The 22,172-nt window shown below is 39.0% G+C and overlaps 1 protein-coding gene across 9 annotated transcripts in view; it reads left to right on the top strand.

Annotated features, from left to right (window-relative positions):
- The window catches only part of LOC111583624 (membrane-associated guanylate kinase, WW and PDZ domain-containing protein 2-like), a 108,155-nt gene that overhangs the window by 73,879 nt on the left and 12,104 nt on the right, over positions 1-22,172 (top strand). For all 9 annotated transcript variants that reach the window (XM_035958432.2, XM_023292803.3, XM_055008978.1 and 6 more), the window contains exons 7-12: positions 3,496-3,553; positions 4,851-4,972; positions 6,498-6,680; positions 11,274-11,803; positions 13,579-13,747; positions 21,681-21,712. In XM_035958432.2, coding sequence (XP_035814325.2) covers positions 3,496-3,553; positions 4,851-4,972; positions 6,498-6,680; positions 11,274-11,803; positions 13,579-13,747; positions 21,681-21,712 — 1,094 coding nt within the window. The remainder of the gene's footprint in view (positions 1-3,495; positions 3,554-4,850; positions 4,973-6,497; positions 6,681-11,273; positions 11,804-13,578; positions 13,748-21,680; positions 21,713-22,172) is intronic.

The raw sequence follows: 22,172 nt of genomic DNA, 5'->3' as shown, positions 1-22,172 counted from the left end.
TTTATTTATTGTTTTATCTAATGTTGTGCATTTTAATGTTTTCTAAAGGTTTAAAAAGCCTTTTTGCTTCACAGATGTTCTTTTTTTTCCTCATCGGTGTGAAGTCACAAAGGTCTTCATTTGCAAGATAATCAGGAAATTATTGTTGCCAGCATGTTTTTCTACAAAACAAATTTTGCAGAGGAAGCAGCCAAAGTTCTCAAAACATAAATCATTGCCTCGCAGGAATGTTGTGAAGTGGAATCTACGTCAGAAATCATAGGATTTGACCGTGTTCAAATGTAAAAGATCTTCAAAAAAATCACCAAGAGAAGTCAGCATTCGGAGGCAGCAAGATTTATTGTTGACAAAAATCCAGGAGTAGTTCTTAGCAGTGATTAACACCCCCAATTATGAAAAATTAGTCCAAATATAATATAATAGTCAATACTTGTAAGCAACCAAACATTGCAATACATTACATTAAAGTACAGATATGTAATATAGAATACATTCTATCAGGAATATACTATATATCAATAAAAAAGTTGACAGAAATATACATTTAATACAATATGATTTGCCAAAATGAAAAATATCCACGAATAAGTTAACTGAGATATGCTGTCATTATATCATAAGTCATTTCTATTGTATTGAGAATACAAGAACAATATGATTATATTTATAAACTATAGATTCCAAGCTTTTATATGATGTATAACATGTTGTGATTGCCATGAGTGAAATGGCTACAATAGCTATGTCAATTTTTGGTAAAAAAGAACCGAAAAATTTGTGGAAAATATCACATTTCCGAGTAAAGTAAAAAAGTACACTGGGAATGCGTTATTTTACTGTTAAAATAGTCTCATTTAGGACATCATAAAGGTTAAAAGAAGGGCATATGATAGGAGTGGTTTTTACACCATTTTTCTGAATCTACTGGTCAGATCTTGACATCAGGTTCTCATATTTCACCCTAGATCTCACTTTCCACAGGACATCAGGTTATCATTGGGTCATGTTTTACAGAGAACATACCAGACAGGTTCAGACTTTGCTATTTTAAGACAGATTTCATGCATATTATACCTTTATGTATTGTTATGTTTCTGATACACCTCTTTTAAGAGTTCTATTACTTTACACAATTATGTTTTGAGCTATCCATATACAATTTTCTGAAAAGTATATGAATTATCCTCACACCAACAATACATGTTTTACGTTATGGTACTTATGATGTCCTCCACAGACACACACACACACACACACACACACACACACACACACACACACACACACACACACACACACACACACACACACACACAATACCACCATCAAAACATCAGTCACTATTAGAATATTCATCATTATGTAGTTCATACACATCTTGACTCAGCATTTGCCATAATCATATCATCTTTTATCTTTAGTATATCGCACCCAAAACATGACACTACACATGTTTATGTTGCTAAATTGCTATTAATTATTTTATATCTACTCCAGGAACTATTTTGTCATTGGAATAAAAACTTGATCAGATTCTAATCAAAAACAATATAATTAGGCTACAATTTCTGCTAAGCATTATGCAGTATGAGACATCGTTTGTCCAGCAGCTGAACTTTTGTGACCTTTGAATGTTATTTTTTCCTTGAGAAAGAAGGGGAGAGGGAGAATTAAGCAGATGTGTAAGATCAAATATTAGTGCAAACATCATGCATTTTAGGATCACAGCCCAACAGGCTGAACAATAATCAATTTCAAATTGTGTTGGCTGAGTTATTTGAGGTGTGGCTGTAAAACAGTACCACTAATGCAGTAATTCTGTTTAATTTGAGCAGGTTGATTGAAGTGTCAGGGGTTATTTATGCTCATTATTTAATTGCCACATCATTTGCACCACGTTGGATTCAGGGTTTAAACCGTTGTGTCAGTGCTTTCACAGATTTATGTCATTTTGTACAGCAGTGATGCTTTTTAAGGTGTCTCATGTGGCGATGCTCCATGACATGTTTTAAATTTTAATATGAATGTTGAGCTAAGGTTTGACTTGTAAATCAAATCACAGGGTCTCGTAGTCTATATTTTCCCCAAACATTAAGTGCCGTGTCATAAAACAAGGTTGGAAATCAGCCTGTGAACTTACAAATCAGTGGTAGAAACGCATGTGTGTTAAAAGCCTGAAAGCATTGAAGCTGGTTCAGGGACTGACCTAAGATGAGCAGCTATTGTCCTGTAAAAAGCTAATGATGAGCAGAGCTGAAACATGACAACTAAACTCCCCACCTGCCACCAGATTACACCTTCACTGGCAAATCTAACAGCAAGCACATCCTGACACTCACCATATTCCCACTTCGTCTCACTTTGTTTCTACTCGGCTCCCTCAGCGCTCCTCTTCCTACCACCAAGGTTGTCAGTTTTTGTCTGCCTTTGTTTATGTGTGAACATTTGTGTGTGTATGTGTGTGTTTTAGTAATAATCTCAAGGTTAAACCAAGCCCTACATGTATGTATGATGCTAGTTGTCTGCTACATTCTTTAGCTTTGCTTTGGTACTTGTGGAAAATGACAGACTGTGGTTATGAGTTTCATGAATGAGTCTCTTTAATGTAAGACTTGAGAAGAATTAATATGAGAGAGAAAGATCAACCTTTCAAGAACGCTTGCTGATGAATCAGAACAGCTATTTTTCAAATATATGTCTGAGTGGGAGGGAAGCAGTTTGAGAATGTGAACTGTTACTGTGGATGTTTTTCTGAGGTAGTTCAAGTTTTTATAGCATGAGGTCAACCCCCTTGTGTTTCTTACACCTCAGTGAAGACCAAAAAAACAAAACATCCTGAATTTTGCAAACACCGGCAGAGGGAGCTCATTACAACACTCTATACGTTGTGTGTAAATGTGATTGTGTGCGTTCGTGGGAAGTTCGAAGTGAATTAGAAGAATAGGGCACGGAGTAAAGGAATTTGGTGGTGCCTTGACCCAGTTCCTTTATAATGGAGTGAGGAGAGATAAATCAACAAAGGAAGGGATGAAGTGAGGTGGGAACAGAGAACCACAGGAGGGAGAGGAGAAGACAATTAATACAACAGCCATGGAAGGCGTCCAAGGCGAGTGCGAGTGGGTGTGTAGAAAGAAAAAAGAGACGAGCACAGAGTAGTATGTTGAAGGTATTTGGCCTTGAAGGATTTGTGCGCACAATAAAAAGGGAGGAACAAGAGAAGGCAGGATGAGTTGTGTCAAACGATTTAAATGTTCTTTTCCTCCCACCCTGCTTTGTGCTCCCGTCTGTGTTGTGATTCGTGTCTCCGTGAAGAAGCCACCACAGCAGATCGAAAGTGTTGTCTGTCAATTAAAAGAGCACTTTGGGAGCGTCTAAGCTGCGAGTGCCGAGATTCATGTTGTCTCCTCTCACTGGCTCAGTTTAGTGTCTTCCTGCCTTCCTTCTGCTCTCAGCATAAACTGACTCCATCTCCCTTGTCTGGTTCCCTCCTCTCAGAGCTGCCCTATGGCTGGGAGAAGATAGATGACCCCATCTACGGCAGCTACTACGTCGAGTAAGTTTCCCTGATAGCTCAGCTGCTCTGTAGTAAAACATGAAATGCATTTCTGTGGTTTACAAGGCCTCGGCATGAATTATGAACGACTAATGACTCTCATTTCTTTTTCATATATTACTGCTTATTTGATTAAACTTTTGCAGTAAAAGCTCTAAGTCTCTAAGGATTATCCTGAAAATGCTGCTGATAAAGCCTGTTTTATTGTATTGTGATGCTAACACACTGTATTTGAATCTATAAATATATTGAAGTATATAAAAAAAAAAGGTCTTGTCTGAGCAAAAATTTGCTGTAATTTTAGGTGAGAAGTAAAGTACATTTACTTAGATTACAGGTTTGGGAAACTGCTGGTGAAATTATTGCTACTATTTTGTTTTTTTTACATTTAATTTTGCTAAAAATTACATTAAGAATAACATTTTCAAGACATAGAATATGATGTATTACGAAATGTTAAACTAACAAACATGCACCTGACACTGTCTGGACCAGCTATTATGTTGGCAATAGAATAGAATAGAATAGAATAGAATAGAATAGAATAGAATAGAATAGAATAGAATAGAATAGAATAGAATAGCATAGAATAGAATAGAATAGAATAGAATAGAATAGAATAGAATAGAATAGAATAGAATAGAATAGAATAGAATAGAATAGAATAGAATAGAATAGAAAGACTTTATTGATCCCTCAGGGGAAATTCTTATGTTCCATTCGCAAGCAGAAAGAGTAAAGTGACCACCAACACAACAGAAATAGATCAAATATAATATAAATACATTAGAAAAATATAGTAAAATACAAAATGCAGGATAAAGTGTGAAATCTGCAATGAATAATTCAGTAACAGCATCATAAAGTGTCAAATTAGCAGTTTAATGTTGTTAGTTCATCCTTGGTTTGCTGTATTTTCTCCTAAAGAATATCCAAATCCCAGCTTGATACAAGCCAAAGCTTTATTTTGCATCACTGGAAGTTTGTTTTTACTAGCTTTAAACATGACTTGTGTGGTTATTCCCATTACAGGATGTACAAGAAAACAGCAGCAGAAACTTCTAGCCTCAGAGCTGAACTGTTGATTCTCAGTGGGATCAGCAAAACTAAATCAATAATGCAATGCAGTGAAAGACCCTGTTCTTATGAATGAACACTTAGTTTAGTTCTCGGGTACATTTATGTATTGATAAAACTGTTAATGCAGAATTGTGCTGTGGTTATACTGTTTTTGGCTCGCGGAGAAGCTTTAATGTCTCCTTTTTCCATAATTTTGAACGATTCTCTGTATTTTCAGTCACATCAATCGAAGGACTCAGTTTGAGAACCCGGTCCTGGAAGCCAAGAGACGACTGGAGCAGCAGAGGCAGATGCAGAGCCAAGGACTCTCTGCTCTTCCTCTGCCTACAATATATAGAGGTACAACACCACACTGTGTGCATTATTTAAATGAAAACATGCTGACGTATTCGCACACTTGCACGAATGTGAAAATGCCTTCAATGCAGAAAAGGGCATAGCGAGGTCTTCCTGTGCGGATATATATTTTTAAATTAACAGTAAATTGTGCTGATTTTCCAGACTGAGTGTTGTGCGTTTTCTTTCTCGCTGCCCATAGAGTGGGCAGCCTCATGAGCATTTGATGGGGCAGATGCACAATGTCACAATGTACAGGGTTGAATGGAGCTTGCTGGCAGTGTGGGGGACAGAACATGCTCGCCCCGAGGCCCCAAGTGGACTAACCCAGGCGCGCATATGATGACATATTAGACCAGTACATTATATCAGGTTCATCTGAGTGAAAACTGCATATCTGCAATGAGTCAGCTCATCAGCAAAACGTATCTTCTTCTGCGAGTTTGCATTCAATGCTGCAGAAATCATGTCAGACTTGCATCTCAAGCAGAAATAATGTGACTAACTCATGTTTAAGGAGATGTATAAAAGTTTATAAAAATTCTTGGTTGAAAGACCTGATGTCCTTCATTCATTCAGAGAAAATTAAGTTCAGTATTAGAGGTGGTTCAGACAGTTTTAATAAGACTTGGGGCCCTTTTCTATCCTTAGTCAATACTATGGTAAGATTCTAAGACTAACACTATATATTTGACAGTTTCATAAAGCAGGATATTAACCCTGTAAGACCCAAATATAGAAAAAAAATTGTCAAACATTAATAAGTAAAATAAACCAAACAAACCAAAAAATTGTGTGTATATATAAAAAAATAATAGCAAAAATAATAAATAATAAGAATAAGAATATATATGTACAAATATAAACCCAAATATATAAAAATTTATTTAAAAAATGAGCACAAAAATAAATAAATAAAATAAACGAACAAAAAAATTATAGACTCAAATGAGCAAAATAATAAAAAATAATTTTAAAAAATTATATACACACACACATATATATATATATATATATATATATATATATATATATATAAAAAATAAAAAACCCCGAATATATAAAAAATGAGCAAAAATAATACATATATATATAAAATAGAAAATAATATTAAAAAAATAAAACTGATAAAACTATATTTTTGCAGCAGGGGCTTTTACAGGGTTAATAGGTTATACATACCAAAGTTTATGTGTAACCTAGGTTTACATAGTATTAATATAATGTATTTGTTGTATTTTCACTGGTTTCACTTTATTTTTGTTTACTTATCTGTCTATATTTTTGTTATGTTTTGTTCTATTGTCAACGCTACAGTTTTTGTTACCTATAATTGTCTTCATCTATATATATATATATGTGTGTGTGGGGGATATATTGTTTGAGATGTTTTTGTGTTGAAAAAAAAAACAGAATTGGTTTGTATGTACCTTGAGGAGAATGTATGTAATGCTGAGAACCCAATAAAAATGCATGATAAAAACAGGATATGTACAATATCATACTTGAAAATCTGTCCTCATTGCAGAGAAGCCATTGTTTACGCGGGACCCGACCCAGCTGAAGGGCACCTTCCTGTCGACAGCCCTGCAGAAGAGCAACATGGGATTTGGCTTCACAATTATAGGAGGCGACGAGCCCGACGAGTTCCTGCAAGTGAAGAGTGTAATACCAGATGGACCCGCTGCTCAGGACGGGAAAATGGACACAGGTAATTATTTTGACATATCTGGCAAAATAAATAAATTGAGGTTTGAACAAACTGCAAGCTGTCACTGCTGTCACTAGTGATAATGTACTACTGTGTTAATAGAAATGTTTAAGTACAGCTGCATTATTCTGACACCTCAGCGTTATGGACCTAATGTCTTGCCATGGCAGATATACAAAGAGCTTTTGCTGTCTCTGTTTCATTGTTTGTTTTTTTGCCGGCTTTTTGAATAATTTCTAACTAGACCTGCTGTACATAAAAGGCCAGGGGTCGCAGCACTGTGCCAGGATTCTCTTCCTTTAGGTGGTGTTGTGTAATTTTGGCATCAACACTTGGAAAAGTTTTCCTAGAATAAGCCCAGCAGAGGTCACAGAGACCTCAAAGAGCCATTTACACATCTATAAACTGCTTTTCAGTGATGAAGTTATATACTGCATTTAATTTAAAAAGTCCTCCAAATTCTCTCAAAAATTAAAGTATTTCTTCTTAAAAAGTTCTAATGCGGGGTTGTTTAGGCTGAAACTGTTCCAGTATTAGGATTGAATGTTTGGTTTGAGTCTCGGCTTCATCAGATTTGGATTTTGTGGCTGTAGAGTTAGTGGTAATAAATCTTTAGGTGATGTTTTGTGTTCCTGATGTCCTCGTCACTTCTCATCATTTTCATCCAAACTTAAAACAGCACAGACTGCTGTTCACTATTGACATACACAATGTAAAAATGGAGACATAAAAGTTATTCTGTAGAAAAGGGAATGCTCTTTTTATCTAAAAAAAAAAAAAACAAAACCCTGAGGTGTGGTCCATGGCTGTGCCTCATTAAGGCCTTTTATCTCCTGTGTTCTCTATGCTTTTCTCCCCTTTGTTGAAAGTCGGACTTTTTACCTTTTTAACATATCTGTATAGTGTTTTTTATGTGCTAGAACACACATCATAAGCTAATTTCTGCCTGCAAACTGTGGACTGATGAGCCTCAAAAACACAAATCTAAGGAACCAAACCTGCTAACGTTCAGCACGGGGCTTCCTGCATCATTTGTCTCCTTCAGAACTGGTTTCCAGTTTGACTATGTGTGGCTGAATCACTCCAGTAGAGTAATTTTGTAGTGTTGGGTTACAGCGACATTCTAAAGGAAATAATGGTGGAAGGTGTTGAAGAAATTTCATTCTCAAGAAAAACTAACAAAACTCAATTCTACTAAAATGATCCAATACTCAAAATGTCTTATTTTTATAGAACCAATCAATTTTAAGTTTTTAATGGCTTTTTTTTAGGATTTGTTTTGTAATGTGGCTGTGATTGTACTAAAAGAAATTGCATTTGAAGACCTAAGAGTGATTCTTAATGAAATATACATGCAAATGTATGGGGTGTATGTTACTCTGATAGATAGAGATGCATTTGTATTGATTAAATGGGATTTTCACGATCAGATATGAGATTTCAGAGGCTTAATCAATGACCAAAGTGGGACTGCTTCTAAACTTTTCTTTAGTTTTTCACAAACTCAAGTGTAGTTCACAAAATTTTTCTTAGCTGCATAATAAATGGTCACAATCAATACTGTGAACCAAGTAACGCTCGTACCGCAAGATTCTTGCAAGAGGTTTCTGTATAATGAGAAATATGAGTTTGTCTTAAAAAGGGGGCATCATTGTCCCTTGGTGGTGTATTTGGGGTGTCCTATATTTGTGCTTCTGGTGCTGTGTGTCCCAGACAGTGACCTCAGTTTCCCCTCAGAACAGTCTCCGTCCTCCGTCAGCGCACCATCACATCCTCCTTCTAATAAGGCTGAGAGAAAATGATTTGATTGGCCATAACTGACACCAGCCCACACAACAACTACTTCATTAGAAGATTAATTTCTGCTTTTATAGCAGCGCTGCAGGTACATGATCCCTGCACTTGCACCAGAGTCAAGGTGGTCTCAAAAATAAGTCATACTCAGGTAAACCAATGTCATGATGCAACCCTTTACTTGTGTTAGTGCTTTGATTGATGAAACCTCACTAGCTGCAACATCCACACAGGTAGTAATGTTGCCTCAAATGGAGTTTAGTGGTTAGAAAAATGCATGTGGAAAGTTTAATTTTGGATAACCAAACTCTAATTCATTAACTGAATACTGTGTGTGTGTGTGTGTGTGTGTGTGTGTGTGTGTGTGTGTGTGTGTGTGTGTGTGTGTGTGTGTGTGTGTGTGTGTGTGTGTGTGTCTACAGAGAGCTCTATATGTTGATACTCAGCATCCTCCAGGAAATGATTGATTTCTATTGATTTTAAGCTTTGCAGAAACAAACCATTAGCTTAGGTCTCACCTCAAAGAGCTGATGTTGGTGAAAGTAACAGCAGGCTACAGTCACAGGATCAAAAAAGCAGCTACTGTATGAAGCTTTGTGTGTGCTCTCCCCTGAACCTGTGAGCTGGCCTCATGCCTGCCACGGCTGCTGCCTAAACTGCTAATTTAGAGCTCATTTCAGAGCTGGGAATCCTCCTTCCTCCTTTCAGCTTGCTGCTTTTATGTCTTTCCCTCTGCCTATCAGTTTCTCTTTTATCTGGATTCTATCTCTTTTTATTTTATCTCCATCTCTCTCTTTGTCTCTCCGGCTTACCCTTTATTATGCTTTCTTATCTAACCATGTCACTTCTCCTCTGTTTTCAGCCTCAGTGTATTTTCATCCGTTTTCTCTTTCTACCTCTGGTTTTTCCTCTCTTCATCCCTCTCTCCTGGTCTGTCAGCCTCTTTCCTCTCTCTCTCTGTTCTGATTTCTCTCTCTGACTTGCTGCTCTCCCCTCAGTGACATTGCCAGAGCTGCTCACACACACCCGCACTCACAAGTCGCACACAGACTGGCTGAGATTAGCTGGCCTATTTGAGCCGTGCACTATTGCTCTCAGGAATTGTGTACGATTGTGCATGTGACACGTATGGTGCATGTTTGTGTGTGCACGCACACACTCATGGAAGTGTGTGTGTGACAGAGAGTTGCCTCCAGAAGTGTGAAATAGAGGATTTGAGGCAGCTGCATTTGTCATGGGGCTGTGACTTTAAAGCTGAAATCCATAACTTTCCGCACGTTCAAACTACAGCAGAGACGACAGAGAATCTAGTGTCGCATTTGTGGAGTTGTTTCACCTCTTTGTTGTTGGTATGCAGGAAAAAATGTTAAATACCAACAGGTAAAGGGAACACATAAGAAATTTAATAAATTGCTGAAATTATGGGGTCCGTAGGTGTGAATGTGAATGTGCTTGTTTCCCTTTATGCATAGATATCACATTAACCCCTTGACGCCTATTGTCGTGAATTTGCAATATACTGCTTTCATTCAGACTGCAGCTGAGATAGCGTATCCATTCCTCCAATGCCGGTTTGTGCATATTCAATACGTACCTCAGAACCTTTTGCAAGCACTGGTTTCTCATAGGAGAGAGTGGACCTAATTATTATATATCTGTTCTATGTGTAATAGATAAATTAACAATCTCCACTTATTTTAGCGTCAGCTGGAAAGCAAAAACACACAATTTTTTAAAAATTTAATTGTAAATAAATTCAGGCGTCAAGGGGTTAAAACTCTTCATCACTGAATTTCCCATTTGAACTCATTTTCTCACTAAGAGGCAGTTAAAGGGTATTCAGCATAGGCTTTATATACCTACACAAATATACTATGAACTGTGCTTATTTTGAACCTGTTGGCAGAAATGTCGTCCCAGATCCAAAAGAGAAGTATTACTGTACATTCAGAAGCGCATATGTGCCCAGCTAAAGTCTGCAGTCAATTAAAGTTAAAAACTAAAGGTTATTGGTAACACCAGATCGTAAATCTGCAATATGACAAATCTAATCTCTGAGGCAGAACACCTGTAGCTCTTCTTCACATTTACAAGCCTTGCATAACAAAAAATAATTGATCTGATACAAGAAGTCTGTGCAATGGCCTGTGATAAACCGGTGACCTGTCCAGGTGTCCCCTGTCTTCAGCCTCAGTCAGCTGGGATAGACTCCAGCCCCCCATGACCTTAATGAGGATTAAACGGTGTATAGATGATGAATGAATGGATAGATTGATGTTATGGCTACTGCACAGGATTATAATCAGTGGTACATATTTGCATTTTGTGTTTGCATCTGTTCACTGCCCAAAGAGGGAGGCACATCATCATGCAGCAGTTCTGGAAGCAAAACTAAAATCTGTTACTACTTGTCACGGCGAGTGTGTGCATCCATTTGAATATTTGAGATTTTCATGATTAAAAGGTGTCTGCCAGTGTGCACCAGATGGTTGTCATATTTACCAAGACCATAACCCTCTCTCTCTCTCTCACCCCTCCGTCTCACACATTCACTTGTAGATGGCAGGCAGCAGCTCTGAACTGATATTATGCTCCTGTGTGGCACTTGAAGGGGACAATGTGCTTCCTCTGCGCTGCTGCAGCTTGTTCTGATACCGCTGAGATCTGACACTTATGGCAACAGATTGTGACACGTTGTATTTGTGTAGCACAGTATGCTTCACATGAACCACTGACACCACGTCATGCGGTCTGTGTACCGTGCTGTAGTGTGACTGACGCCGTCTTCCTCTGCTTCAGGTGACGTCATCGTCTACATCAACGACATCTGTGTGCTCGGCACCACGCACGCCGACGTCGTCAAGCTTTTCCAGTCCGTACCGATCGGTCAGAGCGTCACCCTCGTGCTCTGCCGAGGATATCCGCTGCCCTTTGACCCCGAGGACCCCAGCGGAGCCGCCAGCGCCTCCCTGACGCCCATCGGCCTGGAGCACCGTCCTCTGGTGGTGAACGGCCGCGGCAGCTACGACCCGTACCTGGAGTACCTGTCGCTGAGCTCCCAGCTTCCTCCTCAGGCCCTGGCTCAGGCCGGAGCCTCTCACCCCGGAGACACACATCTGGACGGCTCCTCTCTGCCGCCCACCACACCTGGTTCGGCTTCGGCACTCACGCCTCACGACGATAATGTGTCAATGGCCTCCTCGGGGACCGCAGGTGTTGCCGGGGCAACAGCTCAAGGGGCAGAACTGCTCACGGTTACTATGGTGAAAGGGGCAGAAGGATTCGGGTTCACTATAGCCGACAGTCCCACCGGTCAGCGAGTGAAACAGGTGGTGTGTCCTGATCATCTGCTTGGTCACTTTATAGATAAATGAGTAGTCCAGGAATGAATGAATTCTTCAGATCTGCTCAATATATTAATTGTGTTCCACAGTCTGTGTTTCAGGAATTAAATGTGTTTTTTCAAGAGTGAAAACTCAGCAGTCAGCTAAACTCGGTAGTAGAGTTGACTTACAAATTAAACCTGAAGCAGACTTAAAGCGGCAGGTCAAGGGAAATTAAATTTGGTCCGCTCAGCTAAGTAGAAAGAGATTGAGATAATAAGACCAAAGTGAGCTCAGCTCGTGTTGGATTCACTATCTGCTAACATGCTAATGAACAAAGAGTGTCCTGAAGGTACAGAGTTTAAAAAAAAAAAAAGTCCAACCTGGATAGTTAAATACCTGGCAGTCAGGAGCAGATAAATTAGAGAAGATGAGTTGGGATGTGACAGATGCTATTTCTCATCCCAGTTGTATTTGTTTAGTGAAACATCTGCACAAAAAAAAAACCATCTGTCTCAACCAGCCATTTGTTTTCTAAGCAGTGTTTAATGCTCATCACCGGTGTGTTTTCCATTCTTTCAAGAATTATCCACGAATAAATAAGTCAGACTAGTTCAGATGGTTGGTTCTCTAAACTTTTAAACATTAGAATTTTTTTGTTTGTTTTTTTGAATAATTTTATGGACCAACAATAGATGAGAGGTGGGTTTTTTTGGGTTTTGTTTTTTTTTGCATTGTTGAGGAAAGTACTGAATAAACCTCAGTGGGTTTGAAAATAAAAAAAATGTTTTGTTTAGAAAAAAAGAACAAAAAAACATCAAAATCACACCAATTATCAGAGCCAGAACCTGTGAAAACAGAATCATCATAACCTTCTGACATTTCCTAAATGACTCCTTTGTGATGTGACATTCTGTCATAAACTCACACAATTCTAAGATTAAAACTGTTGTATTTCTTCGAAATCAATGCATTATTTAAGTTTTATTTTGAAATTCACCAAAAGTACGTCATTTGCTTGAACCAAGTTCTGTAAAAAATAAAAAAATTCTACGCTGCTGAACACAACTGTGAAGCAAATAATGATTCAGCTGCGACCGACATTCATGTCACAGAAATTCAGGGACTTTTCAGCTGAACTGGGCTGAACTGCAGGCTTTGTTTCCACAGAGCAGATAAAAGAAATAAAAAGAAATATGGAAGCAAATTAAAATTTGAGTAATAAAATGAGTCATCATTTTTCCAGTGTTGATAACCAGTGTGGAAAAATGTTGTATGTCAGAATTCCAAGGTCTTTCGATTTTTGTAAAATAAAAAATCAACATTTAACTTTCATTTTTATGATTATAGGTAAGGTAAATGTGTCATGCTGCAGAGAAGATACTTCTGAGTTATCTTTATCCAGAGAGCATTTTATATTGCAATAAAAAACGAGTCCACAGTGAGTAAATATATGACAGAACAAAAAAAAAATCTGAAATTTTTGGGGAGCTAGAGGGTTAAGTGGCGATTTGGTGCAAAATATGTTTAGAGATAAAGCATGTTGTTATAAATAATGACATCAAAATAATAATATACTATTATGTTCTTTATCAGAATAAAAAGAGGCAGAAGCCTGCTAGCAGCTGACAGCAGTACAAAAATAAGACATGCACAATAACCGATTTCTATTAATTATTTCAGACAAGAGAGGTTGTTAATGAGATTACAGGAGGAGACCATGAATTCAGATTGTCACCTGTCAAATGTAGTGATGGTGGATGTTGTGTTGTTTGGTGCAGGTGCTGGAGCCGGGCACACAGGGAGCGTCGGGGCTGATAGAGGGAGACCTGATCCTGGAGGTGAACCAGCAGCCGGTGGCAGCAGCCGGACATGGACGGGTGGTGGAGATGCTCAAAGAGTGTCCAGTAGGAGCAGAGGCGACGCTGCTCATACAGAGAGGAGGAACAGGTGAGAGACAGGAGTTTTTTTCCTTTAATGTTTTCATTTGGACTGTTCAGTTGGTATTTGGTTTATATGCTTCACTCTCTTTGCTGTTCATTCATTACGGCTGTGTGAAGGAAAATTACTCTCTTTCCCCTTATTGACGTATTTCCTTGCAGCTGTTATCATGCAGGTTGCATCTGTCAGCTACAGTCACCTTAACCCTCGTGTCGTCCTGCGGGTCAAAATTGACCCATTTTAAAGTTTGAAAATGTGGGAAAAAAAACTGTTTTCACAGTGAAACTTCTGATGTCCACATTTTCAACATTTTTGCGAAATCTTTGAACATTTTTTGGTGGAAAAAAAATGTTAAAAATGTTTCTTAAGAACATTCACATAAAAATCAACCAAAATCCAGCGAATTTCGCTGGATTTTGGTTGATTTTTATGTGAATGTTCTTAAAGAAAATATTAAAAGTTTTTCTGATTTATATGTAATCACTTTAGATATTTTTAGGATTTTTCTTGAAGATTTTTACTCATTTTTTGAAGATATGTAATTTTATATAATTTTCTTGCCAAATTTGGGGGATTTTTTTTTAAAAATAAAACTTTTAAGGGAAACTTTTAAGGAATTATTGGAATTTTCTTCCTGAAGGTTTTCAGAAATTTAGTGAATTTTTTTGCAGAATTTTTGGATTTTTTTTCAGACAAGGAAACAATATTTTTTGGTGCCTATAAATGAGGACAACTGGAGGGTTCAATCAAGCTGTTGAACCTATAGATCACCTCAGATTATCCTACAAGTTGTCACCTTTTACCCCTGTTTCTATTTGCTTCTCCCAAACTGAGGCTGGGAGCTCATTCAGGCCCTTTCTGTCCCTAATATGACCCCGAGAAAGGCAGATGCTGTAAGAACAACATGACTTGGTTAAGATTAGATAGTGTTTAATCTGACGTTATGGAGTCAACAAGTTGTCTCCATATTGGGCCGTAATCTAAATATCCTCCCAACTCAATATATATCCAGGGTTGAAGAGAATCCTCAGAATTGATGCTGCTGATGCTCACATCACTGTGTTGCTGGTGGCATCACTTCTCCTGATATCAGTAAACTTTATTCTCAACCTAATCGATCTGAGTCTCTGGAGTGTCTCTGAATCCTCATTCGTCTCTCGATGTCGCAGAATTCCCTAACAGGCTGCATAAAAGCTTGTAAATGAGACCCAATAAAACTAGTCCCAAATAAACCAGATTTATAGCACAGATTGATAATAAATGAAGGTTGATCATTAGAGTGTGTTTTATTAACGATAATGCCATTTGTTTTGGGGTTATTAATTCAGCTTGCTACCACATAATAGTCAGAGCCCAATAACTTCCAAATCTTTAATACCTGATGATAGTCTTTGATCTATTTACATCTGCAGTGATGGCAAGGATGATTATACTCCAATTAGTGTCAAATCACAAGTGGCATTTGGTACCTTTCAACGTCCAAGACAGTTTTAGCAAAATCAACCAAGGGTCCAATGTAGAGGCAACGTCCTGCTAAATATAAATCGGCTTGTGATCGAGATGCACAGACATCATTTTACAGTGCATCTTCAACCCCAGCTGCAGCTTTGCAAGAGAGAAGTCAAGTAGAGTTGACAGTGAGAGCAAAAGAGATTTTGATTATGATAATTTTGAGTCCCGTTCTATTTTTGAACACATTCCAATCACAGTGGGTCTTTATTCGGAGTTTACTCTAGTCTCTGGATGAGACTTTTTTTGGTGATATTAAATAGTTTAGAAGATAGAAAAATAATTCAGTCTGGTGCAAAACTGGGCAAAATAGTATATTGTCTCTTGAAAAAAAACAAAAAACAGTGTTTTCATAAAAACTGCACCAATTCAGACTTATTTCATACACCAGTGATTTCTATGTGTTAGTTTGGAAAAATGAAAGTTTAATGGTTCCCTTGGGGAAATGAGATCATTGCAGGAGCAAATGGCCTTGGGACAAATTATTAGACAACAGAAAATAGAAAACATGAAAATACAAGTAGGAATATGTTTTTTAGTGCATTTCATATGTCCTGACTCATGCAGCAAATACACAAATACTGCAGATCAGAAAAAGAGTGTAAGCAGATGTCATACTAAGTGTTTGTGCGTCACACCATGTGTTCTCAGTGCTTTCCAAATGCAGCTTTGCACCAAGATGTCATAGATGTTTTCCAGTAAACAGACTGGAGCCACACGGGTGGGATTGAACACGGGGAAGGTTTTAAGATACAGCACAACAAATTTAAAATGAAGTGGAGAGCTGGGAGGAGAGGTGGAGTTAAACCTCCTGTTCAGTATAGCGCAGCTCAGTGGGTAGAGATGGCACCAACACTGTGGTGGGGGAAGCACTTTCATTCCCACCGGGGCTACTCATCTTCAAAATAAATGCAGTTATTTTACTGCAATGGGCTTTGGACAGAAATTACGGGAGAGTGTCGTCTCACTGGCAAACAAGCTGAAGTGGTTGGTATGATGATGTTTGGCTACCTGTACTGACTCTGACAAACAGCATTTTTACTGTCTTCTGCATACTAATTCGTTTTGATACGAAGCTAGGTAGTTTTTTCAGCTCACAGCTTTTTAGAGCTTCTTGTTTATGAGTTTTAATATGAGTTACTACACCTGGTTATATCTGATGTGTTGTTTTTTTTTTTTTTTTATATGAGTTTGTGTGTTTGTTCCATAGACTGTATATAAAAGATGGATGTAGTCTCTGGGTTTGAAAAGTGAAGCCAGTGAGGAAGAAGTCTGACTCACCGGATGTAGGTTGTGGATACACGCCTGCCACTGGTGGCTAATTTCAGCCGGCTTTCTCCCCTGCTTCCACAATCTACATGTTTACATTTTCAAAATCCATTTCGCAGTGGGAAAAAACAACCAGTGAGCTAGCAACCTACCAAAAATTTCATGTTTTGCTCAGGATTTGGATCATGCAATTAGGCAACCCCGCAATTTTTATTTTATTTTAGTATTTTTTTGTGTGTGAAATATCCATTTTTATAAGAGTGCTCATCTCCCTGTGTGCAAATTTTCCATTGAAACTTTCCCCCTGCCACTATTTTGAAGGAACACCAAAGTTGCATCCTTCCCTCAGATTATAAACAGTTTAAAGAAAGATAAACAAGCTACAATATTTTCCCCATTTGCAGCCATTATGTACTGTGGAATTGACTGGCTAAGTGTGACTTAAACCTGCATTCTTTCTAATGACCAGCAGGGGGCGACTACATAGAAGATTGCATAAAGAGAAAGCGACGCAGAAATGACCATACTGCTCACTTGATTTGGCACCTCCTAAAATTTTGCCTAATGAGTGTATGACCTCAATCACTAGTTTAAAGTGTCCTACAATACAGCATGATGTTAATTTAGTAAATTAAGGTCTTATTTAGAGTAAAATAGACGATACTATTAGTATGTTGTAGGGCCCAGCTGCCTTTTGACTGATAAGGTAGCTGCATGGGCGTGCATAGTGTCCTCAAATTCTCTATCAGATCCACCTTAGAGTTAGGCAGCTGTATGAATACATTCGGTTACTTAAGTAACTTAATGGTCTGCCTCTAGATAATTAACCAAGACATCCGCTAAGAGAAACTGGAAGTTGGAGTTGCGCATGTGTGGGAAAAGTAATCTTACCAGTGCGTAGCCACAGGAACTGTGCATGTCAGCATGCACTGACAGAGGTCATCAAGTAACTGTAATCAGCTATAAAGCACGTAGACAGGCTCAAATGTTAGTTTAACAGTTATCCAAATGTTGTGTACCAACATTTGTGAACTCTGGACTGATTCTGTTTTCAAGGAAAGGCCTACATCCATCATTCCTCCTGCACATGTTTTGATCCAGAGTTTGTACAGAGACGGGTTCATTATCAGTGGGTTCATAGACTCATCAGACTCAAATATTGTAGAGTATCTGTGTGAATATATCAGAAATCTGTAAATTTGAATGCATTACCCGAATCCATCCTTGTTTGTTGCATCCTGTTTTAAAAGACCAACACTTTGACGGCCAAATTACACACTCACAGCTTCAAAACGTTAATCAACAAACCAAAACTTCCGTTGGCACAAAGGCACAATTTTTCCTCCTACACTAAAGTTTACTGCTGGTTGTCTGTGAATTTAAACAGAGAATTTGGGGCTAGTGTTGTTCCACAGAACCTGCCACTTGTCGAATCTTCGTAATAAGCTCTGCATCGTAATGAGCTGCTGCACAACACCTTTCATTTTCTGCACATGCTCAGCATTTATTCTTCCTCTCACAGTGAAAAAAGAAAGTGACCCTGTGCCCTCGGTCTGAGATAATAAAACTAAATGCAGTTATAAAGTGGGTGGGAAAAGACTGAGAGAAAACATCATACTGCGGAAGTTTGAAATGCAAATTTTTTGCAATATTGCCTGAACGACATAGAGGGTGGCAATTTTCCCTCCTCCTCTACTTCTTGCACAATTGGCCACCTGCGAGGAAACTGTTTGACATGTGCTGTTGCACTGATTCTCTCTAAAGTGTTCTGGTCACAGGTCAAAGTCTGACTTCATAATTCCCCCCAGGCTGCTTTTTTCCACTGAGCCGTTGGCATCTGGTAAACACACACTCATTCAGCCACACGGTGATTAACTGTGCAGCATTGTTCAGCAGCCTTGATGAAAGTTAAAAGACTGAAAGGAAAAAAATCTCCTGCCCTTTGGCCATTTACAGAGAGAAAGTTCACAAACTCATTGTGTGCCTTTGATGTGCCACACTTCAGCTTTGCCATTCTCATATTCGTGCTCGTTTTTGTCGTGAAATCTGTTGAATCTGTAGAGATAATTTGCCAGGAGTGAAGAGTTAATTTGCATTGTTTTTGAGATGATATCAGAACAATAAAGAGAAATTATGGATGTGCCCTGGTATGTAACCTCCTTTCCATGGATTGTATTTAATTAGGGATGAAGGCAATCAGTTTCATATGCATCTCAGGTCTAATTAATTGAAGTGTGACAAGAATTATTATTGCAGCCCTGAAAAGCAATCAAAGACATCAGCTCTTAGTCATCCTGATGCATCAGACGGTCTGATGTAAGTGCTGCTGGGTGGTTTGCTGATTGCATGTGAGACCTGATGTCATGAACTTACAGGACATTATTGACAATGATTGGATATATGACAAATGGCTGCCTGATCCATTGAGCTGAATGTGTACTGAAGGCTCAGATAAATGATTACATTAAAGCTAATAGATCATAGAGAGACCATGATTAGTGCAAATGACTTAAGTGTGTTCAGAAGGAAGAGCAAATACACCTTTATATGCATTTGCATATGTGGATGTATATGTGAGCAGCTGAATGCTGTTGCTCTTGAGCATTTTGTGACAGTGCAGGGCTGATATCTGCCACCTGGTGGTGAAGATCTGCAAAGACACACATTCATATTTCACTGTCAGATACGACATTTAAACAGCCTGCTGAAATTCAATACACAAATGAGATTACCCGGCATATATTAATGCAGCATCACTAGTACATACACAGATCTATATTGGAATGTACACACACACAGCTTGTAATGGATATCCTCCTAAATGCGGAGCTGAATGTGACAAATTGCTTCCCTTCCCCCAAAGATGCCATCTCCTCCTTCAACCTCACCAGTTTCTATCAAACAACTCAAGACAACAGCCCCACAGGGGCTATCAGCCTGACACACCAGGAAGCTCTCTGGCTCTTTCTGTGTCTCTCCTCTCTGCAGGGTGAAAGGAAGGACAAGGTCCTTTACAGTGACTCAGATGTGCAAAATGTCAGAAATGTTTAAGCATGTTGGAGGATTTTTCTGCAGAGCATCAGGGAAATTTAGGTTGACCACATGATTTCAGATGTGTGACTGAGAGCGTTTCTGTAACAGACACGGTGTTAGACTTCCGCTGCATGTGTGACTGTGTGCGTGTGCATGTGTACGTGTGTGTGTGTGTGTGTGTGTGTGTGTGTGTGTGTGTGTGTGTGTGTGTGTGTGTGTGTGTGTGCGTGTGCATGTGTACGTGTGTGTGTGTGTGTGTGTGTGTGTGTGTGTGTGTGTGTGTGTGTGTGTGTGTGTGTGTGTGTGTGTGTGTGCGTGTCTGACTGCTTCACTGTAGTGTGGGCTTTCTGCCAGAGTTCCACTGAGCTCTGGTCGTGTTCACAGCTCCGTCCCCTGACATCCCAGTTTGAAGCAGAGCCAACCACAGACTAGAGACATTTTGCAGCGCCAATGAGGATGCAGATCGACGCTGTGAAAAAAAAAGGGTGTCAGGCTACATGAGCCAATCAGGCTAATCTGAAGGCCATCCAGAACTCAGCAGGCTAGTCTGTGAGCCCGACCTGCCAGACTGCTTGACCACTGACTTGTGAGAGAGGCCATGTGAAGCCTCTCATGCAGTCATTCATTTATAATTCATCAGCATGCATACAACTGCCCCACACATCCGGCACATACGCCTGTGAATTGTATTAGCATTTAAATTAAGCCTAAATGCGTCTGTAAGGATGACGGCCTTCTCTAATATGAGTGGACAATTGCCTTGTAGCTCATACTCATTTCCTTCAGCGGGTCATTAAGGAAAGTTTTCTGAAAATGAGTTATTAGACTTCCTTAAAGGCTTCCCGTAAGGCCCGTATTCCCTGCAGAACGCGGTTATTAGTCCCAACCTCCCACAGAGCTCTCCCTCTGCTGCTGAATCATTTCAGCACCACGGATAGCGCTCCTCCAACTGCCACTCATGTTTATGGCGTTCACGGGAGCAGCGTTTTTATTTCTGTTTTCTTCATCTCCTTGCGTCCTCCCCCACACTCACAGATGACATTTAATGGAAAAGATTTCCAGGTAGCAAAGACGCTTTAATTGGGAGAATGGAGAAGGTCCTGGGGGTGAAAAATGTGGAAAAGTAGAAGATAAAAGTGATTTGAACGGCAAAAAATGAATTTCAATTTTCTTCTTCACACTTCGGGCCTAAAGTGATCTATTGTATTTCATTTTCCTCGAATCTCCCCTTCGCTCACTGATTTTGATAGAAAGTTCTGCCATTCCGCGTCGTTGCTAAGTGCCTTGGCCTTCATCTGGCACATCAGGAAAACAGGCGGATGCAGTTTGAGGGTAATTCCATGAATATATTCCACCCAGTGCTCTCTGACATTTTTCAGGAAATCTCATAAACTGAATAAATATTAAATATACTGTGATTCTCTAAAGAATACTTTACTTTACGCCCACATCTGTTAAAGGACGCATGCAGGAGTGATGAGTGTGTTTACCTTTTTCTATCCACATGTGTATATATTCAGCTGAATGTTTCTATAATACAGTCATTGCATGTCCCTCCCTCCAGCCTTCTATGTCTAAATGTATGTATTTGGGTCTTTACAGCATAAAAGTACTGTATGTACATGAGCCAGCGGTCACAGGGGAGCTGTGTTGATGAGATTGTTGTTGTGATGTGGAGTGCTCCTTGCTTCCTACATGCAGATAAAATGCTACTTACACAGGAAAATGTGTGTGTGTGTGTGTGTGTGTGTGTGTGTGTGTGTCTGTGTGTGTGTGTGTGTGTGTGTGTGTGTGTGTGTGTGTGTGTGTGTGTCTGTGTGTCTGTGTGTGTGTGTGTGTGTGTGTGTGTGTGTGTATGTGTGTGTGTGTGTGCACGCGATGAGGTCTGTGCTTTCGCCCGCAGCTAATGATGTAATTATGTTGAAAACAAACGCAACAACCGAACCTGTTTAGGAGGACTTACACAAACAAAGTCAAATCAGAAGAACATGAGATCAGCAAACTCAGAATTTTTGTCGTTCGTTAAGGGAAGAGGATTTATGATGTTTGTCTTATTGCACATAGAGTCCTTCATAGCTGATTTTTTATGTTTGCTGTCTGTTAACTGTGTTTTGTTTTCGCTCTTCTTCAGGTCACATCTCTCCGTGGAAAGCCTCCAAACAGGTACAATAAATTAACTGATCATCTTTTTGCTGTTACCTCAGAGGTCTTTGGTTTTTACTTTATTATGAAAAGTGCCAACATTTCCTGATCTGCTTATTAGTTAGATCACATCCCATCTCACATCTGAGCAGCTGGAGAAAAGCTCTTCAGATTTATACTTAGACTGCACCTGTTCCTGCTCATACAATCACTTAGAATATTCTGACGTGATGAATCTCATTTAAGTTTAAAATATTGATTTGAATTCATTATCACATCTTCCTAAATAGGTGCTTTTCTTTATTGCATAATCGAGTTGCTGGAGCACATTTGACAAAATCTAGTCCTCACATTTGACGTGTTAATTTGTATTCATTTAGTCTGATGATCACCTCCATTATTTAGGAGGATTTTCTTATCTATAGTTTGATTCATGCAGACGGATGTTTGACAATAAAAGCAGTTTTGGACTTTCTCTGTG

This window comes from Amphiprion ocellaris, chromosome 3 (assembly GCF_022539595.1).
Source record: "Amphiprion ocellaris isolate individual 3 ecotype Okinawa chromosome 3, ASM2253959v1, whole genome shotgun sequence".
Classification (NCBI taxonomy): Eukaryota; Metazoa; Chordata; class Actinopteri; family Pomacentridae; genus Amphiprion; species Amphiprion ocellaris.
This window is presented reverse-complemented; position numbering and strand designations above follow the sequence as displayed.